The sequence below is a fragment of the Equus caballus genome, chromosome 6 (genome assembly GCF_041296265.1).
Source record: "Equus caballus isolate H_3958 breed thoroughbred chromosome 6, TB-T2T, whole genome shotgun sequence".
Lineage (NCBI taxonomy): Eukaryota > Metazoa > Chordata > Mammalia > Perissodactyla > Equidae > Equus > Equus caballus.
The window spans coordinates 48,328,563-48,351,539 of record NC_091689.1 but is presented as its reverse complement, the minus strand read 5'-3'; the positions used below and the strand labels follow the sequence as shown (position 1 = coordinate 48,351,539).

The 22,977-nt window shown below is 40.7% G+C and overlaps 1 protein-coding gene and 1 pseudogene across 4 annotated transcripts in view; one reads left to right on the top strand and one right to left on the bottom strand.

Annotated features, from left to right (window-relative positions):
* Positions 1-20,676, bottom strand: part of SLC2A3 (solute carrier family 2 member 3) — a 68,692-nt gene extending 48,016 nt beyond the window's left edge. Inside the window, exons 1-2 of one of the 4 annotated variants that reach the window (XM_023643091.2) lie at positions 20,238-20,676; positions 18,093-18,170 (exon numbers count right to left, since the gene is read on the bottom strand). In XM_023643091.2, the coding sequence (XP_023498859.1) occupies positions 18,093-18,113 (21 nt within the window). In that variant the 5' untranslated portion in view covers positions 18,114-18,170; positions 20,238-20,676. Of the gene's footprint in view, positions 1-18,092; positions 18,171-19,236 lie in introns of all 4 variants that reach the window. The other 3 variants (XM_023643090.2, XM_070270966.1, XM_023643092.2) reach the window with 3 other exon arrangements.
* Positions 9,948-10,596, top strand: LOC138924769 (large ribosomal subunit protein uL23 pseudogene; annotated as a pseudogene).
* Positions 20,677-22,977: the final 2,301 nt, after the last annotated feature.

Genomic DNA, 22,977 nt, shown 5'->3' with positions numbered 1-22,977 from the left:
CTCATCAAGCCATGCTGAGGCGGCATCCCGCATGCCACAACTAGAGGGACCCACAACTAAGAATATACAACTATGTACCGGGGGCTTTGGGGAGAAAAAGCAAAAAAAAAGTAAAAAAAATGTTATTTACAATCTCGCCTTGCACTATTAATCCCCCTTATTTACTAGCTGCAGCAACCACACTGATATTTTTTTCAGTTCCTCAGAAATCACCAAGCTCTCTTGCATTGTAGGGCCCTATATATGTTCCCTCTGCCAAGAGGGTTCTTTCCTCCCTTGCGTAGCATATTCTTTTAGGTCTCAGCTTCAATGTCACTACTGGGAAAGGTCTTCCCTAACCACCTTTCTTTTTCTTTTTTTTCAAAGATTGGCACCTGAGCTATCATCTGTTGCTAACCTTCCTTTTTTTTTTTTTTTTTCCTTCTTCTTCTTCTCCCCAAAGCCCCCCAGTACATAGTTGTATATTCTGGTTGTTAGGTCCTTCTAGTTGTGCAATTTGGGATGCTGCCTCAGCATGGCCTGATGAGCGGTGCCACGTCCCTGCCCAGGATCCAAACCAGTGAAACCCTGGGCCGCCGAAGCAGAACGTGCGACCTTAACCACTCTGCCAAGGGGCCAGCCCCCCTAGCCACCTTTCTTAAACAGGGTCCTCCTCTGTTAATTTCTATTTTAAGTGCTTGTTGTTTCCTTCAACGCCCAACCTGGTGCCTGCTGTAAAGTGAGCTCTCAATAACTGTAGAATGAATAACCACTGTATGGTATAACCATACAATGAAATATTATGTAGTTATTAAAAAGAGTCAAATATAACTATAAATATTGACTTGAAAACATGTCTAGGCATATATTTCTTCACTGTATATTTTAAAAATAATATATGTTCATTGTAAAAAAATTAAAAAATACCCAAATGAAAAAAGTAAAAAGTTAAAGACAGTCACTGCATTCCTATCCAATTTCAAGATTAATCATGGTTACAACCTTTGGGGGTGTGTATACAAATATACAAACACGTCTCATATATGTAAACATATACAGATGAGTACATACACATGCTCTCTGCTTGTATACATGTATAATTATTAAAAATGGCATTATATAAATATATATCATTTCAGTATTTTGATATTTTTCCAATCAAAATTAAATCATTATTTAATATCAGTGCATTTAGATATGTTGCACAGTGGTCCATAATATGATAGTGGACAATAATTTATTGTCCATTTAGTTTGCTTTCTTATTACAAATAGTGCTGCAATGAACATCTTTGTGCATTTAACCTTGTGAACTTCCAAGAGCATTTTGTAGGAAAAAATTTGTAGATATGGAACTGCTAGTTCAAAGGTACATATATTTTAAATTTTGAAAAGAACTGCTAGATTTCCTTCTCCTAAAGTACTAATTTTTATTCCTACCACTTGTGTAAAGAATGCCTTTTTCGTTATATCCCCACCCGAAGTGAATATTGATCATTCTTTTTAATTTGTCCAATCTTATAGGTAAAATAGGATACCACTTCTATGCTGATTATTAGTGAAGTATATTTCCAAATGTTCATATTTTTGTTGTAGTTGATAATGTTTGTGTGATTTGCCTCGCCATAGAAGATACCATTACTTCAAAAAAGGCAATGGCTAAAAGTATGGTTAGAATGATCTCTCTCTTCTTTTTTATTGAGGAGGATTAGCCCTGAGCTAACATCCGCTGCCAATCCTCCTCTTTTTGCTGAGGAAGACTGGCCCTCAGCTAACATCCGTGTCCATCTTCCTCTACTTTATATGTGGGACGCCTAGCACAGCATGGCTTGCCAAGCGCTGCCATGTCCGCACCCGGGATCCGAACGGGCAAACCCCTGGCCGCCGAAGCAGAACACGCGAACTTAACCGCTGCACCACCGGGCCAGCCCCTGACCTCATTCTTATAAATAAATGAGTTATATATACACACATACACACATGCATATAGGCACAGAAAAAATATGCAGCATTATACCAACTAGTTAACTGAGTTGGATTATAGAGACCTTTCACTTTATCTGATATATATATTTTTCGGGAACAAACTTTTAAAAAAACATGCTTTGTTTTGTAGTAAAAAATAATGGTGAAAAATATTTTGAAACACAGATCTGACTATATCACTGCTGTGCTCAAAACTCTTCAATGATTTGCTTCCTAAAGAATAAAATTCATATTGATTAATGAAGCATGCAAGGCCTTACACAATTTACCTTAATTTCCATCCCCCTCATTTATTCCTATTTAATCTGGTCACACAGACTATCTCTACACTCTTTTTATTGTGATTTCCTCTACTGGAAATATAGTTATTTACTTTTTCTGGCTGTTGCCATCCCTTCAAGGCCCAGCTCAAATGTCCCCCAGCGTGTACTCTTTCCAGTACTCACAATTAATTATGTTCTCCTGAGTGCTTACACAGTACCTTATTTTTTTACAATTTTACTATAGGACTAACCATAATCTTGTTATGTATTATATATTATAGTTGAATGTACATATTAATTCCTTTAGTTTCCTTTATTTTTTTCCAGCACTCACTACAGAGCCTAGAATTATAAAGGCTGCAGTTATGTGGGCAAGAATGATAACGGCAATGTCACTACAGAGTATTAGTCTTAGGAGGGAAGCATAGGAGACTCATGAAGCATAGGAGACCCACGGGACTCTTACATTCCAATGGGGACATTGCATAGCATTGTGCAGGTTGTGTCTGCATACCCCAGATTACCATTCACACCAGAATTTACATGATTGAAGCTCCCCAGCAACCCAGCAGTGCACAACTTCCTGTCTTGCATGAGGGGACTTGGGGAAGAGATACAAAATTCATGCAGGAGGAAGGGGTGTGGTAGCATGCAGAAGGCTTCCTCTTTGAGAAGGTAAGTTGAGAAAGACCTGAAGGTTTGGTAGTAGTTGCCCTGACAAAGTAGGAGGGAGGGAGATAGGAGAACATAGTGTTCTAGGTTGATGGTATGGTATGAAAGAGGGCTTGAACGATAGAGTATGGTGTGTTTGTGATCCTCTGAGAATTTCAGCATGGCTGAAGTGTACAGGAGAGGGTCAAGAGGTGAGAAGAGGCTGGGAAGTAAGCAGGGATCATACCACAAATGGCCTAATATGCCAGATTAAGGAATTTGGACTTCATTCTGAGTACCATAGAGAACTAGTAGCTTAAGCATATTAATAACATGAGTAGATTTGAATCAGAAAGATTACTGACTGTATAAAACTAGTTAGGAGGCTTTTATACTAATAGATGATGATGACTTGAACTGAGGTACTGGCAGTGGGCTCGGAATAGCAGGTTTCAAAAGGACTTAAAAAGTACATCTAACGCAAACCTCTGCTTTCATGTAAATTTCCTTGAAAGGTAGATCTTATGATTTCTTGCTTGATTTTGTTTTTCCTAAACTACAGATGAGAAAAATAAGACAGAAATATTTGTAACAAAGCAGGAAAAATAAAACAGATCTTGACCTTGGGGTACTCATTCAATTCACATTTATTGATCACTTACTATATATTGGGCCCTCTTGGCATTCTCTGTATACTCATAGAGAGTTGTCATATTACTATGGCTTAAAGCCACTGCTAAGCTTCTAGACATGTGCTATCTGACCATGGAGAAGTGCCTTTCTGAGGGCTGGTGGCCCTCCTTGAACAAGAAAGTCTTTTAGAAAATGTTTCAGCTAATCCTAGTTTGTTTCTCCAGAACGGAGGCAAGATTACATATTCATTAGAAGATCAGGTGCTAACTACCTTGGCATTTGCTCCTCTTCAGCATTCTTGACTTTGCATGCTATTGGTTTTAGAAGAATAACCTTACAGTTTATCCACTTAAGAAACCTGTGTGGGTTGACCTTTCCCTCTCTTTCTCCCCTGTCAGGCCTGTCACAATTTTCATCAAGGGGATTTTTCCATGTCTGGGGCACATTTATTTTCATCTCTAATTGATCTATATCATTTTCTCTCTCCTGCTCGGCTTTTATCACCGCCACTTTGGAGCCATAGATAACACTATAACCTAAGAACAAAAGATATTTGGAATGTTAGGTACTCAGACAAGGAGAGCTGTCTGGGAGGGAGCATATGCAAGAAAGGGGGAAAGGTGAGGAAGGTTGATGCCCTCTAGCAGTAGGTAAGGAATCTCCATCTACAAAGTCCTCTTATTGCCTGGAGACACCAGTTCTCAACTAAGATTGAGTTAGGTTCTGGAAACTCTAACAATTAGATAATCTTTAAGGTCCCTTCCTGTTTTAAAATTTTATAATTCTCCTCGTGTGATTTCACCAACATATTTATTCACAAGGCTGATTTGTAAAGAGGACTAAATAATTCTTTTTTTTTTTTTTTTTTGAGGAAGATTAGCCCTGAGCTAACTACTGCCAGTCCTCCTCTTTTTGCTGAGGAAGACTGGCCCTGAGCTAACATCCATGCCCATCTTCCTCTACTTTATATGTGGGACGCCTACCACAGCATGGCTTTTGCCAAGCAGTGCCATGTCTGCACCCAGGATCTGAACTGGCAAACCCCGGGCTGCCGAGAAGCAGAATGTGCGCACTTAACTGCTGTGCCACCAGGCTGCCCCCTAAATAATTCTTAATTAAAATTAGGACTGAGGATTTGAGACTCACAGATAAATCTGGGAATAGTACAAGTTAAATTTCTGGGATTTCCTACAGTTCCTTCAGTAGATTCCTGTAAAAGTTACCCAAAACATTAACAACCTTTTGCCTCTTTTGGGTCCTCTTACAATCCAAACAGTAGCAGTAAAACAAGAGTATTAGCTGGGCAATCTGTTTAAGATGTGCAATGTATTTTGAAGAAAAGTTAATTTATTCTTAATATGAAGGATAAAAGAAACAGGCAGAGTTGCCAGATTTAGGAGAAACAAACAAACAAACAGAATGTTATTAAATTTGAATTTCAGATAAACAATGAACACTTTTTTTAGTAAATATATCTAATGCAATGTTTGGGACACACCTATACCAAAAAACTATTTTATCTGGCAACCCTAAACAAGGTCTAAAAAGAGACAGCTAGGGGCTGACCCTGTGGCATAGTGGTTGAGTTCACCATGTTCTGCTTTAGAGGCCCAGGTTCACGGGTTTGGAGCCCAGGCGTGGACCTACACTACTCATGAGCCATGCTGTGGTGACTACCCACATAAAAAATAGAGAAAGAGTGGCACAGACGTTAGCTGAGGGCTAATATTCCTCAGGGGGAAAAAAAGAGGTAGCTGACGTTCTTTTCCATCTCATAGGTTATTAGGAGGATTAAATCAGATTAAGTGGAAAAAGTACCTAATACAATATCAATAAATAAAAGTTCTTTTTGCCTTCTCCTTAAGCTAAGGGATATGATATGGATAATTTTCTATTATTCACGTGTAGATTGTCCATATAAAAGTTAAATCCCAGTCACCCAGCTACTTGTGGTTCATTTTCTCTGCTGTCCATCTGTCTTAGCTACAGAAATGAAAAAATACTTAGCACTGGCTGAAACATAATTAGAAAAGAAAATCTGCTAGTGGATATTGAAAAAGTCATAAATTATTGTGGTTTAGTCATACAGTAGCTTCCATTAACACAAAGAACTGGCTTTATATTGGGCAACTGCAGATGTCAGAAAGAATTTTTGGTATAAAGTGAACGGCCTATTACAAATTGTATGACCTTGGCTGAGTTGTGCTTTAAAGTTTAGGTCTGTAGAATGGTGATAGGCATCGATTTATTGGGAAGATTAAATAACATATGTTAAAGTTCTTTGCACATTATAAAGTACTAACTTGATACTGCACTGAGTCCCACACAGTACAGAAAGTGAGGATTCCTTGAACCAGAGGTCATGCAATAGCTCATCCCACGGGCAGACTTTCCTCAAAGGCATGTCTCTTTACATATGTGTAGCTTGGGAAATCAATGAATGTCATTTGCCCAGTAAAATGACTTCACCACTTCCCAGGGTAATCCCTTAATTTTCACTCTGGACGTTAGGCAACCTATCTTTACATCCTCTTGAGAAAGTTACATCAATTTCAGTTCCTATCTGATTTCTGAAGACTGGCACCCTTTGCTCCCCACAGGTCTTTTATCGGTAATGTTGTGACCATAAGAAGAAACCTAAATAGGTCATGTAAAACACCCACAGCTTCATATTCTCCTTAATCAGGTGATGATGCATTCTTTACTCTAAACATTTACCATGGTTCCTTCCAATCCACAAATACTCCTTCTTAATGCACCAACCTAATAACATGAAGTAGATTCAAAAAAATTTCTTTGTATTTACATTAGCCATACCATTTTGCACACAATTTTACATTTTTTAGTGTAAAATCTAACGTGAAATTTTGACTACTTTGGTCACTTTTTTTATCCAGTACCCTTCAAACTGAAGTATCTTTTTTTTTTTTTTTTAAAGATTCATTATCAACATTCCCCACCAGAGTAGTACATTTATTACGGTTGATGAACCTACACTGGCACATCATTATCGCTCAAAGTCCATAATTTACATTAGGATTTACTCTTGGTGTTGTTCTACGTGTTTAGACAAATGCATGATGACTCGTTATCTACCATCATAGTATCATACGTATACACATACACAGTATCACGCGGTAGTTTCCCTGCCCTAAAAATCCTCTATACTCGACTTAGTCAACCCTCCCCCAACCCGTTTTTAATAAGTAATTTTCCAGATCTTCAACTTTCATGTGTTTTCTTTCCTAAAATTGTTTTTCTTAAGAATGTGTCTGGTTTGCTCCTTTTTCTTTCCCACCTTCCTTTTCACTACTTTCTCCCACTTTGCAAAAGAAAAGCTTATTTGTAACCAATCTTAATTTTTTATTATGGTGCAATATACACAATTTGAGAGTGCACAGCTCCTGAGGGAGAGTGCTGTGACAGACAACATGGCATTAATGGGAAATATTAAAGTGGGCAGCGCCTTATTTTATCCACTACTAGGATGAGCAACATCACCATCTCCTGGAAGCTTGGCAGACATGCAAACTTTCAGCTCCATCTTAGACCTGCTGAGTCAGAATCTCTCCAGGGCGGGACCAAGAAATCGGTATTACGAAGCCTTCCAAGTGACTCTTAAGTGTGCTAAGCTTTTAGAAGCATCAACTGGTAAAGAAACCCTAAGCAAAGTTCCATAGCATCTGTATGTCTTAGAATTAAATAAGATGGTTGGCACAGGGAGACATATCTTAAAATTTGTTTTTTTTTTTTAAAGATTTTATTTTTTTCCTTTTTCTCCCCAAAGCCCCCTGGTACATAGTTGTATATTCTTCGTTGTGGGTCCAGTTGTATATTCTTCGTTGTGGGTCCTTCTAGTTGTGGCATGTGGGACGCCACCTCAGCGTGGCTTGATGAGCAGTGCCATGTCCGCGCCCAGGATTCGAACCAACGAAACACTGGGCCGCCTGCAGCGGAGCGTGCGAACTTAACCACTCGGCCACGGGGCCAGCCCCTTAACATTTTTATTTAAAATAAAAAAGGAAGTCAGATTTTTTCTGACAGAAAGGAAGTCTGATTTGGTTTACCAATGAAGAAATGGCATTGTCATTTAATTTACATTTGCACAAATTGAATGAGCTGTCTGTATTCAAAGGCTAAAAAAAAAAGACTACAAGGCCTCTGTGTATGGTTGTGCAGTTTAGGGGGCAAGAGGGGGCTGAAACCTAGTAGTGCACTTTTTTGGGGTAAGTAGAGGCTGAAACACAGCCCTCAATCCACTGGCCAGACTCTGCTCCTCAGCCAGAAGGAGAGACACCTTTTTCTTTGCACAAGGCTACCATCCCTAGAAAACTTGTCCACTCTGCTTTTCCCCAGAGGGATGCCTTTTTCTAATTGGCACAAAGGCACCCGAAAGGCTAGCAGTGGCCCTGAAAACATGTATGTGATACATTAGACAGGAGAAATTAGTCCCTGGAAGCTATTTAAATATAAGAAAATTGATTTTAGATGTCAACTTGAAAATGTGTGAGGGGGTTACATAGTTTTCCAAAATTATTTTGTGAGTAAACAAACAAGAAAAAAAAAAGATCACTGCTTCTATCTTTCCTTCAGTATTGCTCTGGTGCCCATTCCCCACCCTACACCCACAAGTCTGCAAGTCTCTTCCTTTCCTTGTGGTTCCTTCTTTCGGCCTTCGCTTTTTATACCCCATCATACCCTACCCTGAGACTGCTTCCTTTCCTTTTATCTATTTCTTGAACTTTTGCCTAAAGGTTCTCAAGTTTATTTTCTTCTCTTGAGGGCTTTGCAACTTCATTGCTAGGACCATGACAACACTTTTAGGCCTAACAAAATACACCAATACACATCACTTGCCTCACCCCAGCAACAGCTGTGGCTAGATTCTCATTTCCCCACAATCACACAGTACTAGGAAGGGTGCCTCACAGACATACACTGCCACCACCTAGTGGCCGACTGTTAAAGAGATCTGGCAACACCAGGATGCTCTTGGCAACCTAGCAAAAAGCCAGAAGGCAGATTTGCAAAAGCACCAGTTGTGGGCGGAACCAACAGTGTTAGCTCCTTCTTCCTTAGTAATAGTATTTTCTCTGGCTAGAAATATCTTTCTAAATCTGTTTCTCTCAAAATTCTTTTCATCTTTCAAAGTACAGCGTAAATGTCACTTCCCCCTCCATGATCCCCTTTCTGACCTTACAAGTCAGAGTACCTCAAGTCGGAATACTCTAAAAGTACCACCAAGTAGGTTCAGCATTTCATTCGTACCTTTTATGAGCTCCTCACTGCCTATTCCAAACTCTTTCTCATCCTCTAGTCCCTCAAAAACTCAGCTCCTTCGAAGTACATGCCATCAGCATACTGCAATCATCTGCTGATCTCCTGGGTCACTTCCCCTCATTCTCTGGAAATTTTAAAACCTGACTCACTCTCTCGGTTACACCACTCATACTGTCATCATTCCTGGTGACTTTGTCACCAGTGGAAACAACTCATCCCATACACTGGCCTCTCTGCTCCTTGTCCACTCATTTCCAATCATCTTGTCTTCCAGCCCACCTCAGTCATTTATTCCCATGATGATACCCCAGCTTTGCCCATTAATAATAAATGCACTCTGTCCAAAACCTGTTTTCTTGCATCTCACACTGACCATCACCTCCTCTTCAACAATTTCTTGACACAAGCAGGATTTCTAAGCTGTTAACCCTATCAATTTTCGCTGCCCATCACCCTTCTATTTTTACTTTCCACATCACCCAGCTTCAATTCCTTGACTCATCACTCTAAACGCTCCTTTGCATAAACTTGGAACTCCCTGGCACTTCTTTTCCTTCTTTTGTATTCCTTGGTAAAATCCCAATTCTTGGTTAAATCCAACTCTACTTACTCTGCTTGCTTGCACTCAATAACTAAAGAAACATAGCTGGAGAAAAATCCCCAACTGTGCTAACTGGTTTCACAAGACATTTAGGGTGCTAATCTCAAGTGGGCACTCAGCACTGTTCTGTAAAGCTTTATTTTCCCAAATCAATTCACTCCCTACTCTCCAAGAAAACAATTTCACATCTTTTCCACTCTCCTCAAATTTCCAAGATCTCCTCTTCTTTTTTCACTCTCAGCTGATAATTTCATTGAAAAACTAAAGAAGAGAAATTCCTTATCTTCCTACTTCACTTGCTGTATCAGTATCCACAGACTGAGCTTCCTCCCTGTTGCAGTGGATGAAGTCTCCTGCCCCCCTTCTCCTAAGGTCAGCCCTTCCACCAGAGAACTGGATTCCTTTCCCTCTCACCTTACTAAAAAATTTTATCCTAAAAGTATTTCCCGTATATCATCAACTTTTCCCTTTCTCCTAGATCCATATCATAATACCTCCTAACAAGACTAAGACTTTCCCTTAGAGAAAGACAAAATTCAGAAAAGTGAATACTATGGCATGGTGAGAAGCTAGACGAGAATCTTACAACACCTGTAAGATTCTATTTTTTGAGCAGATTGGTGGTTATCAAGGTCTTCATTTAAAAAATTCTTGCCTTTTTCATGAAGATGGTACTGAAAGCGAAGAGGGAAGCCCCTGCTCCTCCCAAAGCTGAAGCCAAAGCAAAGGCTCTGAAGGCCAAGAAAGCAGGACTGAAAGGTGTCTACACACCGCAGTTCTGAAGGCAGCTCAAATATCCTTGGAAGAACACCAGCAGGAAAAAAAGCTTGACCACTACGCCATCATCAAGTTCCCCCTGACCACTGAGTCAGCTATGAAGAAAATAGAAGACAACAACACACTTGAGTTCACTGTGGATGTCCGGGCCTACAAGCACTAGATCACACAGGCTGTGAAGAAGCTCTATGACACTGACGTGGCCAGGTCAACACCCTTATCAGGCCTAATGGAGAGAAGAGGGCATACGTTCAACTGGCTCCTGACTGTGATGCTTTGGATGTTGCCAACAAAACTGGGATCATCTAAACTGAGTCCACTTGGCTAATTCTAAATATAAATTTTTTCACCATAAAAAAATTCTTATATTGGGCCGGCCCAGTGGCTGAATGGTTAAGTTTGCACACTCCGCTTCGGCGGCTCAGGGTTTCGCTGGTTTGGATCCTGCGCACGGACATTGCACCACTCATTAGGCCATGCTGAGGCAGTGTCCTGCATGCCACAACTAGAGGGACCCACAACTAAGAAATATACAACTAGGTACTCGGGGGATTCAGGGGTAGGGGGGAAGAAGACTGGCAACAGTTGTTAGCTCAGGTGCCAATCTTTAAGAAAAAAAAAAAATTCTTATAATACATATATTGCTTCACAGAAATGAAAGAAATAATTCTTCTCTTGCTCTTAAGTCCTTCTCAAGATTAGCACCCTAGATCTCTGCTCCTTTAAAGTAAAATTCCTCCAGCTCCTTAAAGCATTCTCTATTAAACCTACTCCAATTAGGCTTTTGTCCCTCCTGCTGTATTTGAACTACTTCTGTCAAGGTTATCAACAAACTCCATCTCACCAAATCCAATGACCAATTCTCTATCCTTACTCAACCACTCAAAAACATCTGACAAAACTGATCACTCCTTCCTTGTTCAAATATATTTCTTCCCTTGGCTTTTGATATGCCAACCTGTCCTGGTTTCTAGTTTATCTTCTTGCCTTTGCTCAGCATTTCTAAATGCTGGGGTGTCCCCAAAGTTCAATCCTTAAAATTCTTTTCCATATACACTCACTCCCTGGGTTGTCTCCTCTAGGTCCATGGCTTTAAATACCACCTATATTAAATCTGTCTACAGCTTGGACCTGGTCTCTAAGCCACACACTTGGATGTCTCCACATGGAGAAGTACCCAGGAGCGCACCAGGCTCCTGTTCTACTCCTCTGCTAACTTGTTCTTCCTCTAATTTTCCTACCTCAATTGCTTAAGCTAAAAACAGAGGAACTAGTATTGATTTCTGTATTACCTTAACATCTCATGTCCAATTCATTAGCATGTCCTGCCTGCTGAATCTGACTGCTTTTACTACCCTTTACTACCACCTTCGCCCAAGTCATTACTCTCTCTGCCAATATGATATCCGATAACTCATCTCTCTGCTTCTAAATTTGCCCCCACACCGTTCATTCTCCAACAGACAGGAACAGTTCTCTCTTAAAAACATAAATCTGGGGCCAGCCTGGGGGCAGAGTGGTTAAGTTCGTGTGCTCTGCTTCAGCAGCCTGAAGTTTGCAGGTTCAGATCCTGGGCACAGACTTACACACCACTCATCAAGCCATGCTGTGGTGGCATCTCACATACAAAAGAGAGGAAGACTGGCACAGATGTTAGCTCAGAGACAATCTTCCTCAAGCAAAATGAGGAAGATTGGCAACAGATGTTAGCTCAGGGCCAATCTTCCTTCCCCAAACCCCTCCCCGTAAATCTGCTTATTTCTCCCCTAGTCAAAACCCTTCCAGTGACCTACCTTCATATCTAGAAAAAAAAAAATTAAACATTTCACCATGGACTACTAGGCCTTACATGATCTGGCTCTGGGCTGCCTCCCCAACCTCATTTCCTACAACTCTTCTCCTTGATGCACCACATTCCTTCCTTGCCGTTCTTTGAATGGCCTGTGGGACAAATGCAGCCTGCCACCTGTTTTTTATTGTTGTTGTTTTTATTAACTTTTTATTTTGAGATAATTATAGATTCACATATAGTTCTAAGAAATAATACTGAGATCCTACATACTCTTCACCCAGTTTCCCCTAGTAGCAACATCTTGCATAACATACATCATCTCAACCAGGAAATTGATACTGATCAATCCACTCATCTTATTCAGACGTTACCAGCTTTACATGCACTTATTCGTGTGTATGTGTTTAGTTCTACACAATTTTATTTCATGTGTAGATTCATATGACCATCATCACACCAAGATACAGAAGAGTTCTATCAGAAGGATATCTCCAAAAAAAAGGAGAATCCCCCAGCTTCCCTTTTACAGCGATTTCTCTCCCTCAATTCCAACCAGTGGCAACCATTAATCTGTCCTCCATCTCTACAAAGTTGTCATGTTACAAGTGTCATATAAATGGGACCTATCTTAGTTTGGGCTGCTACAACAGAATACCATAGACTGGGTTACTTAACAACAAACATTTATTTCTCACAGTCCTGAAGTCTGGAAGTCCAACATCAGGGTGCCACCATGGTTGGGTTCTGGTGAAGGTCCTCTTCCTGGTTTACAGAGCCATCTTCTCATTATATCCTCACATGGTGGAGAAAGAGCAAGCTAGCTCTCTGGCTTCTTCTTATAAAGGCACTAATCCCATTCATGAAGGCTCCACCCTCATGTATGTATCAATAGTTTGTTCCTTTTTATTACTGAGTAGTATTCTGTGGTATATTGAATGTACCATAGTTTAACTATCATCTATTAAAGGACAACTGGGTTGCTTCTAGTTTCAGGGTATGATGAATAAAGCTGCTATGAACCCTCAAGTACAGGTTTTTGTATGATTATGTATTTATTTCTCTGGGATAAATGCCCAAGAGTGCAACTGCTGGGTCATACGGTAAGTGCATGTTTAGTTTAGAAAGAAACTCATATTTATTTTTTAAGATTTTATTTTTCCTTTTTCTCCCCGAAGCCCCCCGGTACATAGTTGTGTACTTTTAGTTGTGGGTCCTTCTAGTTGTGGCATGTGGAATGCCTGCCTCAGCATGGCCTGTTGAGTGGTGCCATGTCCACGCCCAGGACTCGAACCTGCAAAACCCTGGGCGCAAAGTGGAGCGTGCGAACTTAACCACTCAGCCACAGGGCCAGCCCAAGAAACTCATATTCTTTATTGGAGTGGCTGTACCATTTTACATTTTCACCGTTAACATATGAATAATCCAGTTTCTCTGCATCCTCACCAGCAAATGGCGTTAGCATTATCTTTCATTTTAGCCATTCCAAAGTTATATCTTATTGCGGTTTTAATTTGCATTTCCCTAGTAGCTAATGATGTTGAGCATTGTTTCATGTGCTTATTTGTCCTCTATATATCTTCCTCAGTGAAATGTCTGTTCATGTCTTTCCCCATTTTTTTAACTGTTGTGTTTTTTATTAATAACAGCTTTATTGAGATATAAATCACATACTATACAATTCACCCATTTAAAGTGGACAATTCGAGTTTTTTTAATATATTCACAGAATTGTGCAGCCAGTATCACAATCAATTTTGGAACAATATTATCACCTGAAAAAGAAACTCTGTACCCATAAACAGTCACTCTCTTATTTCCTCCAAACTCCCAGCCCTAGGCAACCAGTAATCTACTTTTTATCTTTATGGATTTGCCTATTCCAGACATTTCATATAAATGGAATCATATAATATGTGGTCTTTTGTATCTGGCTTGTTTTTCTCAGTGTATTGTTTTCAAGGTTCATCCATGTTGTAGCATGTATCAGTACTCTACTTCTTTTTATTGTTAAATAACATTCCATTGTATGGATATATCACATTTTATTTATCCAATCTTCAGTTGACGGACATTTGGGTTGTTTCCAGTATTAGGAATAATGCTGCTATGAGCACTCAAGTACAAGTTTTCACGCGGACATATGTGTTCATTTCTCCTGGGTATATACCTAGGAGTGGAATTGCTGGGTCATATGGTAATTCCATGTTTAACCTTTTGAAGAACTGTCAGACTATTCTTCCAAAGCAGCTGTATCATTTTACCTTTCTACTACCAGTGTATGAGAGTTCCAATTTCTCCATATCCTTGCCAACACTTTTCAATGTTTGTATTTTCAATTATAGACAATCTAGTGAGTGTGAAGTAACATCTCACTGTGGTTGTGATTTGCATTTCGCTAGTAGCTAATGATACCCAGCACTGGTGGTCTAGCGGTTAAGATTCGCCACTCTCACCGCCGTAGCCTGGGTTCAATTCCTAGTCAGAGAAATGCACCACCTGTCTGTTAGTTGTCATACTATGGCAGCTGCATGTTGCTATGATGCTGAAAGCTATGTCACCAGTATTTCAAATACCAGGAGGGTCACACATGGTGGGCAGGTTTCAACAGAGCTTCCACACTAAGACAGACTAGGAAGAAGGACCTGGCCACGCACTTATGAAAAAATTGGCCATGAAAGCCCCATGAACAGCAGCACAGCATTGTCTGATATAGTGCTGGAAGATGAGAGGATGGTGCAAAGATCAGGCAGGGTTCAGCTCTGCTGTACACAGCATTGCTAACAGTTGGAATCGACTCAATGGCACTAACAAGAACAACGGCTAATGACACTGAGCATCTTTTCATGTGCTTACTGATCATTTGTATGTCTTCTTCTGAGAAATGTCTACATGGATCCTTTGCCCATTTTTTAATTGGGTTGTCTTTTATTATTGAATCAGAATAGTCTTTATATATTCTAGATACAAGTTTCTTACCATGTACATGATTTGCCAAAATTATCTCCCATTCTGTGGGTTGTCTTTTCACTTTTTTGATGGTGTCCTTTGAAGCATAAAAGCTTTTAATCTTGATTATATCCAATGTATCTATTCTTTCATTTGTTGCTCATGCTTTTGGTGTCATATCTAAGAAATCACTGTCTAATTCAAGATCACAAAGGCCTACATCTTTGTTTCCTTCTAAGAGCTTTATGGTTTTACCTCTTACTTTTAGGTCTTTGGTCCATTTTCAGTTAATTTTTGTGTATGGGGTGAGGAAACGGTCTAACTTCACTCTTTTGCATATGGCTATGCAGTTGTTCCTACACCATTTATTGAAAAGACTATTCTTTCTCCAGAGAATGGCCTTGGCATCTTTATTGAAAATCGCTGAACATAGACACATGAGGTTTATTTCAGGATTCTCAATTCTATTCCACTGATCTATATGTCTATCCTTATGCTAATACCACACTGTTCTGATTACAGTTTACTGTTGAGTTTGAGAGGGCTTTTTATTTTCTAGATGCAAATTCTTTGTCATTATGTGGTTTGCAAATATTTTCTCCATAGTCTGTCTTTTCACCTAGAATCTTTCATAGAGTAAAAGCTTTTTAGTTTTGTAAGGCCGAATTTATCTATTTTTCTTTTTACGGCTGGTGCTTTTGATGTCGGGCCTCTGCTCATTTTGTAAATAAAGTTTCACTGTAACACAACCAAGCCCATTTGTTTACATAATGTCTGCATCTGCATTAACTTGTAACAGCAGAGTTGAATAGTTCTAACAGAGACCATATGGTCCACAAAGCCTAAAATATGTACTATTTGGCTCTTTATAACAGAGTTTGCTGACCTGTTGCTCTAATCCAGGGCCTTTATATATGCTCTTCCCACTGTCTGAAACACTCTTTTCCCAGATCATCGTCATTCTGGTTTCTGCTCAAATGTACCTTAGAGAGGCCTTCCCTGACCACATTATTTAGAATACGCAACCCTCCCCCCAATTTCACCCTCTATGCCCTTACCTTGCTTTATTTTTCTTCATAGAATTTATCATTTTCTTCACTAGAATGTAAGCTCCATGAGGGCTGTCCCTGGCACCAATAGTGCCTGTCATATAATAGCACTCAAGAAATATTTGAATGAATAAATGAGTCATACAGAATTACCACATCTTTCTAGGAAAAAAATCCTACTTATTATCCCATAAATTATTTTGTTAGAGGAATAATACTTGAATAAAAGAACAATATGTCTGATTCCCATCATGATTTGTGTAAGTGATGTTTATGTGTCACTTTACCTCCATGGTATTCCCTAACATAGCAAGCTGAGGAGCTACAGAGAACCAGAGAGTAAAGAAGTTTAAAAGTCTTTAGATTTGTTTCTAACTCTGTATTCCTTCCTGATGTCCTCTTGAACCTGAGCTGAAATCCAATGGGTGGATAACAATGCAGGTTATCTTTTTCACACTATAACTGATTTCTCCTGATTTCTCTTAAATTCTGAACCTCTTGATCTGTCTACTAGGGGAACAATGTAGAAGAGAAGAGGAAACAGAGTTTTGGTATCAGTCATAGGCCAGCTCTAGTAGTCACTGTGTGACCTTGAAAATTTATCTCAAGATCTTAAACCTTGATGTCAGATAATAATAGCTGCCTCACAAATCAATGTATGTAAATAATAATAAATTCCCAAGTATTTAACATCTTCTATATGCCAAATACTTTGCTAAGTGCTTAGAATATATTACCTAACTTAATTGTCACAATAATTGGCAAAGATGGACATCCAAAGGGCTAATTATAGTGTCTGGCTAATAGGTATGAAATAGGACAAACTTTCACAGCCACATATATCTGGCTATGTCAAAATGGCCTTGTCAAAAGTAAAATCACTGTTTGTAACGCCAGTAACAACAGCAACAACCATCTTGAATCTTCACTGATCCTTAAGTCCCATCAAAATTCAGGGGACTTTGTTCTTTAATTTCTGTGTTATTGGAATGTTTCACAGACATGTACTTCCTTTTAAATAAAACAACAATGATATACGATATCTTAATAATGATAAGGTTGGCATAATTGGCAAGCCCACAAATAATACAGGTAGACTATCCTATGATTTTTGAAATGGAAAACAAAGTTACTCCTACTCTTAAGTAGTAAAATCTAGTTATTAAATTAAATGAATATGCAACAAGGAGAGCCTCGTGGGGAACTGGGTTGGGCAGGGGGCACAGAATCTTTGCTCTTGATCGGTGGAAGAATAAAGACATTTAAAAAAACGATCACTCTTTGACTAATTTCTATCTCATATCTTGCTCTTACAGTACTTCCTCTAATGTCTTTCCAAAGCAGTCTTAACAATTATCTAAACATATCATTTTTAAAAATGTGTTGACTTTTTAGATTTTCCAAAAGATCCATCTTCTGGAAAACATGCTAAAGAAGAGCAATTGCTCCCCCTGCTCTGCTTCCCTTAGCATGACCATCAACAAGTTCAGGGAAAATCGGGCAGTCTGAGATGCCAGCCATTCAGACACTAGTGAATTCCCAGAGAATAAGCTTACTTAAAGTCTTTCTAGATTGATCACTCATGGTAAACCCTTGACTTCAGGAAATTTAGCCACCAGATGATGGATGCCTACCCTACCCCCATGCCATTCCAGAGGCTCATACATTACTTAACACCTTTTTGTGGATCTTCATCGCCATGCTTTGCAAGTAATATGACTCAGTTACACTCTAGAGTCTGCTCTATAAGAATAGCTCTTATTATTGTGCACATTCATATAATACTCTTCACATCTATACAGCCATGGCTTTTCTCAGGGAGATTCCCTCAAGACCAGTTGTGTATAATTTTACCGAGGCCTGTTTGCAATTACAATGCTGAACACAGATATCATTCTTATTGTTCTTGATAATATTAAAGCACTAAATGCCACAAATGGCAAATACTAATTAATTGTAAATAGAAAGAATGTGGGGATGTACCAACTCCATTGGCTGCAACAGTCTCTCCCACCATCACTTATGTCACACATTATGAAAACAAGAAAAATTTAGGAAGACGACAGGCATGTGATTATTAACATAAACATCACAAAACAATTTGATACCAATCTAATATAAATTCTTAATACTCACATCGTGTTTGTTGCTCTCCATCTCTCTGCTATACTAAGAATTGACTCTCCCTCCAATTCGTCTTCAAGGCACTGCTTCCTGTAAATTGTAATTGGCTAGTTATTTATGTGCTCTATCTACTTAAGCTCCTTGAGACAAGAAGCTGTGGCTTAGCCCCCTGGCCAAAGGCCACACCAACAAATACTTGTGGAAGGAGGTGAAACCTCATATAATTCTAATGATGCCTTAGACTAACTCAATTCTGGGGTCCTCAACAGAGCTCCTTCCATTTGTTCAGTAGTCAGTGGAAGAATTTTATCAAGTTAAGGGTTCTGGGGAGAGAAATGAGGGCTGAATATGGTGAAAACAGAACCTCTATATTTTTGAGTCATTGCTCTGTCACTACCGAGCAGTTTGCCCATCAGCAAAATGAGCAGGGACTGGATTAGGTGATCTTGCTGTTATAAAATTCTGCGATTTCACCTGAAATTTACACAATGTTATAAACCAATATGACTTCAATAAAATAATTTAAAAAATAAAATAAAATTTTGTGATTTAATGTGGCTTATTTTGCCATATAAAATTTAAACTATTTAAAGCAAGCCACCTCCTCATAGAATCACCTTTGCCTAAACCGCTAAGTGGGCTACAGGGGAATCAGAAATCATGATTCTGCACAACCAGTTAGCAAGTCTGAGTCTGTTTCTTCCTCTACCAGCTCTCCTGACTTGGATGCATAGTTTGGGGGATCAGCCGAGATGCTGTATGTTGAAGCACCAGTATTATTTCCTGAGTTTATGAGGAGGCGGAGGAGAATTAGGACAAACCACTGCTTTGACTATTCCAGGTCTCCTTATTACCTTTTCCTTTTCATTTCTCTCTTCAACCTTCCCACCCCCAGCCTCATCGCTCTCCTTTCCTCTGTCTGCTAATTCTTGTCTTCTAGGTCATTGCCATTTGGGAGAAAACAAAATCAAAACAACCCCACCATTCTTTTAACTCAAACAAATATACTTTTCTTAAAAGGTGAGGTGCTACTTAGTTATTTGCAAAATTAACTCAGATGAACTCTACTTGAAAATCAATGGAAATTCTAAATTTAGTCAACGTATTAAACTGGGATAAAATTAAAAGAGTATTTGCCAAGGGCACTTGCGCTTACCCTTTCTCACATTTCAGGAATAAAGACCCGAATGAATTCAGCGCTGAATGAATGAATGATCCATAATTTTCTAAGAAAATTCCAATTTTCACCTTGCAAGAACCTGCAAAGCTAATCTCGTCTGCACAGCACTTAAACCCCTGGTGGACATCTTTCAAAGGCAACACGGTTCCCTCTTCCTCAGTCCTGTTCCCTCTGCCTGCAGTATTCTTCGACCACTCCCTCAGGTCTCTGGTCCAAAGACACTTCCTCAGAAAGGGCTGCTCAGGTCCTCCCCTCTCCCTCCCCTCAATTTAATACACCAGTTCCCCCCCCCCCCCCCATTCCCTAGTGTATATTTTCTTCAGAAGATGGATCACCGTCTGGCATTTTATTACGTGTCTATGCGTTTTCGTGTCTGTCCCTTCCCGAGAATACAGGCTCCAGGAGGGCAGGGCCTCTGTGCATCTCGGTCACCGCGGGATCTCCAGCACTGGAGCAGGGGGCGCTCGGGCCCCCGCGGTGCTCAGGAAACGCAGCTATCGTCGCCCGCGCTCCGCGGCCCTCGGCTAGTTTCTCCAGAGCCACGGGACCCCTGCCCCTCGGCCCAGCCCAGCTGTGGGGCCCACCCGCTTCGCCCGGCGCCCGGCTCTGGGGCCGTCCTCCCACCTGCCGGCCACAGGGACAGCCGCGCTCCCGCCGCCCGCGCCGGCAGCTGCGGTTGGGCCCTGCGGCTCCGCTCAACAGCCCACCTCAGGGGCCACCCACGCCGCTCGGCTGCTCCGCGCCCGGCAGTGACAGAGCCGGCGCCAGCGCGCTTCCGCCGGCCCGCAGCGCAGCCGTTAGGACCCCCGCGCCGCTACGAAATGCCGAGGGTTCTTTTTTGAGAGATCCGTTGACGCGGTAGGAAAACGTGACTCGGTTTATCCCGCTCCTTCCGTCAGCGAGACGCAAGCCCCCACCCGGCGTGCGAGCAGCGGTCCCGCTCGCGACTCCCGGCCGCCGAGCCCCCGACTTCTCACCTTCACAGCTAACCGACCCGCGCCGGCCGCGCCGCGCGTCCCCCCGGCGCCCCTCAGGCGGCTCCCGGCGGGCGGGCGGGCGGGGAACCCTTCACGGGGAAACAGTTCCGGGCCCCACCATCCTCAACGTCGCCGTTAAGAGGGTGTTAACATTTCTGCTTTAAGAGATACCCGTCCCCTCACCGCCTTCTCGCCCGGGAGATGGTGCGCCAGATACCCTGCCGGGCGGGCCGGAGTCGGGGCCAAGATGGCCCAGGGCAGTTTCTGGGAGTTCTTTTGGACCCAGTAGTTCTTTTCTTTTCTTTACTTCCACCTCTTGGAAAACACCCTCTAGAGTTTTGCTTTTAGGAGTAATAAAAGTCGTCTCCCCCTGCCTCGTCGATGCTGTCCAGGCGAGGGGGACCCCAAGAGACAGAATGCCAAGGTGTTTTGGCGAGTCTGTTCTCTCCTGAACCTAGGTTGGAATTATTTGGAGCTTCACCATGACAGCATGGGCTTTAGTAAAGGGTTAAAGATTTTAAAAAAAGGGCTACCCTTCACTTCCCCAAAGAGAATATCCCAGTGAACAATAAACACAGGAAAAGGTGTGCAACTGGTCATCTGGGAACTCGAAATTTAAACCACATGAGATTCCACTGTACACCCGACAGAACAGCTAAAGTGAAGGAGGAGGAAAAGGAAAGAAAGAGAGAATGCCAAATCTGAGGGGAAGTGGAACATGCAGAACTCTCATACACTGTTAATGGGGGTATAAATTGACAAAATGGTGCAACCACTCTGGAAAGCTATTTAGCTATTTATTAAAACAGAATATACGCTATGACCCAACAATTCCACTCCTAGGTTTATACTCAACAGAAATGCATACACCTGTTCATCAAAAAACAGACACTAGAGTGTTCATCTCAGCAGCATATGTAATAGCTTCACACTGGAAATAACCTAAATGTCTATTAAGAGAAGAATGGATAAATATATTTGGTATATTCACATAAGGGAATATTATACAGCAATGAGAGCAAATGTACGACAGTGACATGCAACTATATGGATGAATCGCACAAAGTTTGGTGAAAGAAATCAGGTGCAAAAGAGCACAGTGAATGATTCCATTTATGTAAAAGTCAAAACCAGGCAAAACTAACATATGGTGTCATAAATCTAGATTGTGGTTACCCTTTGAGGGTTCATGACTCAGAAGGGATGCTGTGTTCTATGACTTGGTCTGGGTGCTGTTAATTTTGGAAAAACAATCATCCACCTGAATATTTTTCCATACGTGTTTTACTTTAAAAACTTTTTAATTAAGAAAAAAAATCCTGAGCTATTATTTTGTCCAAGTTCTCCTCTATTCACGTCAACATACATTCATTTTATAGTCACTATATGTAAGGCACTAGTAGGCACTGTGGAGTCCTGGAAAGGTGCTCTGCCTTCCAGGAGTTCATAGTCTAGAAGGTGGTACAAACACAGAAGTCATTGCTTGGGAATAGTCTTTGATAGTAAGCTAATTGTTAGGGAAGTCCAAAATAATTACTTTGGAAGAAAGTTGGGGAAAAGAATATGCATCCAGGCAGAGTTTCTAAGTTAGAAAGGATCTTAAGATCCTCATAATTTCTTGTGGGCAGAGGCTAGGGTGATCAGCTGTCTCAGTTCTCCCAGGACTGAGGGGTTTTCCGAGATGAGGGACTTTTAGTGCTAAATCCAAGATAGTCCTGGGCCACCTGGGATGGGCCGTCACTCTAGCAGAGGCTGAGCCTGATTCATCTTTGAACTTGCTGAAGTATCTGACACAAATTCTGGCACATAGAGGATGCTCAATAAGCTCTCTAAATATTTGTTGAAATGAAACAGGGGGAAAGGGTAACAGAAATAAAGGCACCTATTCAGGTCATGTCAGTTGTTTTTTGGGGGGAAATTGTGGGAAATATGGGTTAGGACCAGGTTGAGGAGGGCCTTGAATACCAGGCTGAATAGTTTGGATTATATTTTATTGACAATTGGTAGCCATGTAATGCTTTTGAACAAAAGGAGTGACATGAAAAAAAAAAATCTGTGCTTTTCTTTATTAAATTTGGGTCGCTGAAAGGGACTAGTTGACATAAGTAGAGTCTACAAGCTGATGTCCAGGTGGAAGGTTATTAGGAGTTCAGAAAAAAGTTAAATAATAGACTTTTAGAACTGTAAGGGAAACAAGAGGTCCACTAATCTAATGCCTTTCTTATTTTCTAATTAACAATTTTTTCTTATTATATATTCCTTTTAGAAACTTTCTTTCATATCTTTTCTTCTCCTTTCTTTTTTAAAGATTTTTTTTCCTTTTTCTCCCAAAGCCCCCCGGTACACAGTTGTGTATTTTTTAGTTGTGGGTCCTTCTAGTTGTGGCATGTGGGACGCCGCCTCAGCATGGCTCGATGAGCGGTGTCATGTCCGTGCCCAGGATTTGAATTGGAGAAACCCTGGGCTGCCAAAGCAGAGTGCGCGAACCCAACCACTTGGCCACAGGCCGGCCCCTTCTTCTCCTTTCTTAAATGTTAATATTTATTTGTAATATAATTGTAGTTAGCAATAAATGAAAGCCCAGTGGTAAGGTGCCTTGTTCAAAGTTATTCAGCAAGTCTTAAGCAGGGCTGGGCAAGAAAGTAGTTTCTTCCTTATACTACTTCAGTGGTTTCACAGCCCTGCCACACCGGAACAAAGTGTTCACTGAGAAAGGCAAGGACAAGGTAGTATTTTTCTT